The 8,105-nt window shown below is 35.4% G+C and overlaps 1 protein-coding gene across 1 annotated transcript in view; it reads left to right on the forward strand.

The window, feature by feature from the left end:
• Positions 1-3,388, forward strand: part of LOC141805708 (zinc finger SWIM domain-containing protein 6-like) — a 50,007-nt gene extending 46,619 nt beyond the window's left edge. Inside the window, exon 14 of the mRNA XM_074690885.1 lies at positions 267-3,388. Coding sequence (XP_074546986.1) covers positions 267-1,129 — 863 coding nt within the window. The 3' untranslated portion in view covers positions 1,130-3,388. The remainder of the gene's footprint in view (positions 1-266) is intronic.
• Positions 3,389-8,105: the final 4,717 nt, after the last annotated feature.

The raw sequence follows: 8,105 nt of genomic DNA on the forward strand, positions 1-8,105 counted from the left end.
TCTGGGTATGTGAATTTTCTATTTTTGTAGTAAACATAAACACACCTGTAACTGTTTATAAGAAAAATAAAATAAAATAAAATAAAAAATTGATGTAAACAAAAAAAAAACAAATTAAATAGATAAAAATAAAGATAATACTAATAATGATTATAATAATAATAATAATAATAAAAAATAGAGGACCCAGGATTGAACCTTGTTGAACTCCAAATCAACTTTCCAACATCTAAACCTGATCCAAACGTTTCCTCTTCTTCCTCCAGGTGTTTTTGCGTTGGACAGCATCATGCAGAGCTGGTTCACCCTCTTCACCCCCACAGAAGCGACCAGCGTGGTGGCGAGCACCGTCATGTCCAACAGCACCATCGTCCGCCTCCACCTGGACTGCCATCAGCAGGAGAACCTGGCCAACTCGGCCCGCACCCTGGCCCTGCAGTGTGCCATGAAGGACCCCCAGAACTGTGCCCTGTCGGCGCTGACGCTCTGCGAGAAGGACCACATCGCCTTCGAGACGGCGTATCAGATTGTACTGGACGCGGCGGCCACGGGAATGAACTACACGCAGCTGTTTACGATAGCACGCTACATGGAGCACCGCGGCTATCCCATGAGGGCTTACAAGCTAGCAACGTTAGCAATGACTCACTTAAACCTCAGCTACAACCAAGACACGCATCCCGCCATCAACGACGTGCTCTGGGCGTGCGCGCTCAGCCAGTCACTGGGGAAAAACGAACTGGCGTCCGTCATCCCCCTGGTGGTGAAGAGCGTGAAGTGCGCCACCGTCTTGTCGGACATTCTGCGGCGGTGCACGTTGACCACACCGGGCATGGTGGCGCTGCACAGCCGCAGGAACTCTGGGAAGCTGATGCCTCTGGACAAGGCGCCGCTCAGGCAGCTACTGGACGCCACGATCGGGGCGTACATCAACACCACGCACTCTCGGCTGACGCACATCAGCCCGCGCCATTACAGCGAGTTCATCGAGTTCCTCAGCAAAGCCAGGGAGACGTTCCTCATGGCGCACGACGGACACATCCAGTTCACGCAGTTCATCGACAACCTGAAGCAGATCTACAAGGGCAAGAAGAAACTCATGATGCTCGTACGGGAGCGGTTCGGCTGACGCAGGAGCCACGCCACCAAACCGCCACCAAACCGCCACCAAATCGCCCTTTTTTACTTGAGTCTCCTTTTTTATCCTCTCTGACTTGAAGTGGAAAAACTCCTAAAGCAACGTTCATGCAAATCTCACTGCGAGGGTTTGGCGCTGGAGGGGCCACAGTGACCACGTTTCCTGAAGGCGAGTTTTTAGACGGCGTGGGGAAAGTCACTCACAGGAAGTCTGACTTTAAGGAGGGTTGATGGAGCGTTGTGGTAAAGCAGAAGCTCATTTCACCAGGAAATACAAAGAAGAGAGCAGGGTCAAGAGTTCAAACTCTCGTTAAAAAAGATAAAAAGTCAACACTTCAGATTTTGAGATGGTTTGTTCTGGGATCGAAATACAAACTGATGCTTTGAAAAGTTATGGGAAAAATCAAACTTGGTGTTTTTCCAGGGTCAGGACAAAAACAGTTTCCTGCACTGTAAAAACCTGAAATCTTATCAAGTGTTTTTGTCTGATTTTCAGTAGAAAATCAAGTCATTTAAAGACAAAAATGAGATCTGAATTGTTTGTAACAAGTTAAAAAAAAAAAATCCAAAAAGAGAAAAGTTACTTTTTTTAGGACACAATTTTAATTTCAAGCAAATTTTTGACTAAAATAAGTTGACACCACTTCATAAGATTCCATTTTTTTTGCAGTGCAGCGTCTCAAAATCAAAGGAAAGTACAACCAAAACAAACTGCTGCACTACAGTTCCCAGAATCCTGTCTGAGAGGATTAATGAGAACAAGTTTGAAGCCGTTTTCAGAAATTGAGAAACTCTTTGACACACTTTGCTCCTGACTGTTAGTCGTTTACGTTTCAGGAACAAAGCTGCATAATTTTAGACCTGTAACAAGATTATTTGCTGTTTTTTTCCTCAGTTTTGATGCTTCTTTAATCTCAAACTAATGACTTAAGGTTTCTCTTTCTTCAAGCCATCCAGGGTTCATTTTTACTTTTCGATTTATTGGCAGGAAGGGTTTTCAATTGGATAAAACCCTGTGTACACTATAAAAACTGAAATCTTATCAAGTGTTTTATCTTATTTTTAGTACATAATTGTCCCCTTATACCTAATATGAGCCACATTCACCTGACCAGTCCAGAAAAACGTCTCGTTTTGAGTTAGTTAAAGACAAAATGAGGTCTGAATTGCTGTAACAAGTAAAAAAAATCTGTCAATGGGACAAGAAAAATTAAGTCTAAAAAGACATTATCTACCAAAAAATTGGACAAAATCATTTGATAAGATTTGTTTTTTTTACAGTGCAGTAATGATACATTTTTAATCTCAAACTGATTCCTTGAATTTTCTGTTTCTTTAAGCCATCCTGGATTCATTTTTATTTTCCAATTTATTGGCAGTAATGGGCTTCTATAGAATAAAACCCTGTTTACATGGCAAAAAAAACAGAAACTATTTTAAGTAAAAATGTCTTGTTTCAAATTATTTAAAGACAAAACTAGGTCTGAATTGTTTTTTTAACGAGTAAAATAAATCTCCAAAAAGGACAGGAAAAACTAAATTTAAAAGACATCTCCCACTGAAAATAAAACAAAAACACTTGATAAGATTTCTTTTTTTACAGTGCAGTCATGACACTTTTTTGATCTCAATCTAATTTCTCAAGATTTCTGTTTCTTTAAGCCATCCTGGATTCATTTTCACTTTTGAATTGATTGGCAGAAATAGGCTTCCATAGAATAAAACCCTGCGTACACTGGAAAAAACTGAAATCTAATCAAGTGAATTTGTCTTATTTTAATTAGAAAATTGTCTTGTTATAATTAGTATGAGCCACATTCACCTGACCAGTCCAGAAAAAATGTCTTCTTTCAAGTTATTTAAAGACAAAACTTTTTAACAAGTAAAAAAATCTGCAAATGGAACAGGAAAAAAAACAGTCTAAAATAACAATTTCTACTAGAAATAAGAAAAAATACGACTAAATTTCATGTTTTACAGTGCAGTTTTGATACTTTTTTCAATCCTACACTAATTCCTTTTGGTTTCCATCATTTTAAGCCATCCTGGATTCATTTTTCCTTTTCAATTTATTGACATGAATGGGCTTCTATGGATAAAACCCTGTTTACACTGTAAAAAACTGAAATTTTACCAGATGTGTTTTTGTCTTATTTTAAGGAAAAAAAAGTATTTTTATGCTTGGTATGAGCCTCATTCACCTGATCAGTCCAGACAAATGTCTGTTTCAAGTTATTTAATAAAAAAAGAAGAAGTCTGAATTTTTTTTTAATTAGTAGAAAAAATATCTGCCAATGGAACAAAAAAATTTGACTCTGCAAACATTTTCTACTTAAAATAAAACAAAAACACTTGATAAGATTTCATTTTTTACAGTGCAGTTATGATACTTTTTCCAAACTAATTTCTTAAAATTTCCGTTTCATCAAACCATATTTGATTCCTTTTTTACTTTTCAATTTATTGGCAGGAATGGGCTTCCATAGAATAAAACCCTGTGTACACTGCAAAAAAACTGAAATCTTATCAAGTGTTTTTGTCTTATTTTAAGTAAAAATGTCTTGTTTCAAATTATTTAATGACAAAACTAGGTCTGTTTTTTTTTTTAACGAGTAAAATAAATCTGCAAAAAGGACAGGAAAAACTAAGTTTAAAAAGATATCTCCCACTGAAAATAAGACAAAAACACTTGATAAGATTTTATTTTTTACAGTGCAGTCATGACACTTTTTTGATCTCAAACTAATTTCTTAAGATTTCTGTTTCTTTCAACCATCCTGAATTTATTTTTTCCAATTCAATTTATTGACAGTGTTGGGCTTCTATAGACTAAAACCCTGTGTACACTGTAAAAAACTAGTATCTCATCAAATACTTTTATCTTATTTTAAGAAAAAAATATGTCTTTTTAGACTTGATATAAGCCACATTCATTTAACCAGTCCGGAAAAATGATTTCAAGTTATTTAAAGACTAAATGAGGTCTGAATTATTGTAACGAGTAAAAAAATCTGCAAAATAAACAGGAAAAATTAAGCCTAAAAGAGATCTTCAACTGAAAACAAGACAAAAACACTTGATAAGATTTCATTTTTACAGTGCAGTTATGATACTTTTTTTAATCTCAAACCAATTTCTTAAGATTTCTGTTTCTTTAAACCATCCTGGATTCATTTTTTACTTTTCAATTCATTGGCAGGAATGGGCTCCTATAGAATAAAATCCTGTGTACACTGCAAAAAAACTTAAATCTTATCAAGTGTTTTTGTCTTATTTTTAGAAAAAAAAAGTTTTTTAAGGCCTAATATGAGCCTCATTCACCTGATCAGTCTAGAAAAATGTCTTTTTTTTCCAAGTTATTTATCAACAAAGATGAGGTAATTGTTTTTTAATAAGTCAAAAAAAAATCTGACAATGGGGCAAATAAATTGAGTCTAAAAATATATTTTTTACTAAAAATAATACAAAAACATTTGATAATATTTCACTTTTTTACAGTGCATTAATCATTCTTTTTGAATCTCAAACTAATGACTTACGGTTTCTGTTTCTTTAAACCATCCAGGATTAATTATTCCTCTTTAATGTATTGGCAGGGATGGGCTTCTATAGCATGAAACCCTGTGTACACTGCAAAAAACTTAAATCTTATCAAGTTTTTTTCTCTAATGTAAGTAAAAATTGTCTTTTTAGATATGTGCCACATTCACCTGACCAGTCCACAAAAATGTCTTAGTTCAAGTTAGTTACCAATAAAATTAGAAAAATTGGCTTGAAACAAGAATAATGTCTTTATATAAGTAACTTTTCTCTTGAATGTGGCTCATATTAAGTCTAAAAAGACATTTTCTACCAAAAATAAGACAAAAACACTCGATGAGATTTCAGTTTTTTTGCAGTGCACTTAAGATACTTTTTTAATCTCAAACTAATTTCTTTAGTTTTTTCTTTTACTGGCAGAAATGGGCTTCTATAGGAGATGTGAAAAGTGTTTGAGGGAAGTTTTCTCTCTGAGAAGTTAAAGAAAAACAGAAAACTGTAAAAGTCACAGCTGATATCTGACGTGTTTAAACCAGAGACAAAGTCGACTCTTGGAGAGTTTGTTCCCTCTGTTTGTATGAAAGTGAAGATTTTCAGCGCTGAGTGGATTCACTGTAATGTCCAGTGGCAAACCTTGCACTCCTCCTCCTCCTCCTCCTCCTCCTCCTCCTCCTCCTCCTCCTCCTCGCTAACATCCACAGCCTCAAAGAGAAGAAAAACGGCTTTAAACCAAATGGAGCAGCTCCATCTGAAGTGACGAGTACCTCTTTTTAAAGGACCCAGCTTTACTCTCTGCTGCCCCCTACCCCTGAGACAGAAACCTCACCCACCCCCAGCTTTACTCTCTGCTGCCCCCTGCCCCTGAGACAGAAACCTCACCCACCCCCAGCTTTACTCTCTGCTGCCCCCTGCCCCTGAAACAGAAACCTCACCCACCCCCAGCTTTACCACGTGAAGGACGAATCCAAACTCACCGAGTCGGGGTTTGTTCCCGCCTCCTTCAGACTGGTTGTACGCTAACTTCACCGACACGTCTTCAGGAAGTGTCGACAAACTGCCGCCGTGCTCGCTGTCGTGGAAACTTGGCAAACATTCATTCTCAGGGATCTCAGACGAAAGGAACAGAAGAGAGAACAAAAGCATTTTATCGTCCTGTAAATATGAAAGTCTATGTCTGAATATTGAAAATATTGTATATGTGAACTAATTTATGACAGAATATTCTATGTAAGGCACAATACTTGAAGCTGCAGTACTTTTGCTTTCTGAAACATATCAGAAGGACTCCAGAACAGGGACCAGGTCAGAGGTCAGAGGTCAGAGGTCAGAGTCTGGTCCGGCTCTGCAGAGCATGTGATGACCTGCAGATACAGGCCAGTCTGTCGGACAGGAAGTGGACTGGGACACACCTGAACAGAGAGAGGTGAAGAGATGGAGGTGGGTTCAGAGCGGCAGCATCCAGGGCCGGGTTGTTCCAAAGTAATCTGGATTAAACTGGAACAAATCTGGACGTGTTAATCCAGATTTATTTTCTGTGAAGGTGAAACTTCCTGTTTCACATTCTATCTTCAACCTTCGTCCCTAAATCCAGATCCTTATAAAATCCAGATCCTTATATGATCCAGATCCAGGCTTTTGAACAACCCGCTCCGTTCTGAGTCTGACTCCGGTTTCGAGCCTCTCCTTCTGGCGTCTGGACTCTGAGCCGGACAGGAAGTTGCTCCCCCCGCAGGTCGTGACTGTTCCACCTTTTTGTACGCTTTCTAAACGTCTCCTCATCTTCGTTCGACTCCTCTTCCTCACACGGGAACAGCCTTCTTTCTTGCCTTGTCTTAATGCTTTAAAGTAACCAAACGGGAGTTTTTAACGACCAAACGTTTCTCATTTCCAGCTGATCCAGCTCCGTGCTCTGTGCTTTAAAAGCTCATTTTTCCTGTTTTCAGTCTCGTCTCTCGTCCGTCGCCTCGTTGGAGGCGTTAGTAGCTCCTTTTTATTTCAGAAACAAACTTCTTTTTATTTATTACGTTAGGTAAATGATTGTACAACCATGTCAACATGCTCATGAAGTTCAAACTAAGATTTGATACACTGATCGATTTATTTATGTAACTAAATCACTGTTTTATAAACTTGTTAATAAATCAACATTTGTTTTCAATAAATTTGTTTTTTTGAAAAGATTCAGTCTTTGAGTTTTTGGAGCTTGTTATAAAACAATAAAAGCTTGGTGATGCCAGGTATGTGTTCATTGCAATTAGTGATGAAGGCAGGCAAAAAAAAAATATTAAGTTGTATTTTTTCTTTCACAATTCTGAAAAATTCTGCAAAATGTTTCAGATTTTTTGTTGAATAGTTTCTCCGGAAAATTATATAAAACAGTTTTTATTTTTCAGCAGCAACTCTTTGGTTTCTTATCCTCTGAGGGAAACTTCTGATTAGTCTGCCAGCTCATTCTACCTGCTAAAAACTGACTAGTTAAAGTTCATCCAGCTGGTTAGTTTTAGAAACTTATATATATAAACTTATATTTAAACAACCTTTGAATAAAGCCTCATTGGACTGGATGCTCCTTTTGTTACGAGAGCAATAGCAGAAAACATAGGGCAATGCTCCTCAGAAGTTAAAGTAATAATATATATATATATATATATATATATATATATGTATATGTATATATATATATATATATATATATATATATATATATATATATATATATATATATATATATATATATATATAAATATATATATATATATATAAATATAAATATATATATATATATATATATATATATATATATATATATATATATATATATATATATATATATGTATATATATATATATATATATATATAGATAATAAAATAGAAATAAAAAAGTAAATTATAAAATTCATAAATAAATAAAATATTGAAATAGAATAATATAAATAAAAAAATTATAGCAATAAACAAATGAAATAATGAAATAAATAAATAAAATAAAAGATTGAAATAAAATAGCAAAAATAAAAAATACAATAGCAATAAATTAGTAAAATAATGAAATAAAATAATACAAATAAATAAAAAATGATGAAATAAATATATAGTGTGAAAAAATGAAATAAAATAATTAAAATAAATTAAAAAAAAAATATATTGTTTCAAGAACAACTGAAGAAAAAAAAAAAACTTAAAAGAAAAGTGCTGGTCCTCGCAACATCAACCAAAAGGAGCTTTGGTTTGTAAGGATTTTGTAAGATGTGTATTTTTTTCTCAACTGTAGAGTTAAAATAACTTAATCTGCAAATGAACGTCAGAATCTGAACCTCAGACGGCTCCTGCCTACTCTAGATTTTATCAACACTAACATTTAAAGTACAGTGACAGTAACAGACCTAAATGTCTCATTTCTAGGTCGTCAGAGGCGGATCTAATGTCA

Source organism: Halichoeres trimaculatus, unplaced genomic scaffold (assembly GCF_033239565.1).
Source record: "Halichoeres trimaculatus isolate MK-OKI-2021-1 unplaced genomic scaffold, fHalTri1.1 fHalTri1_scaffold_16, whole genome shotgun sequence".
Taxonomy (NCBI): Eukaryota; Metazoa; Chordata; class Actinopteri; order Labriformes; family Labridae; genus Halichoeres; species Halichoeres trimaculatus.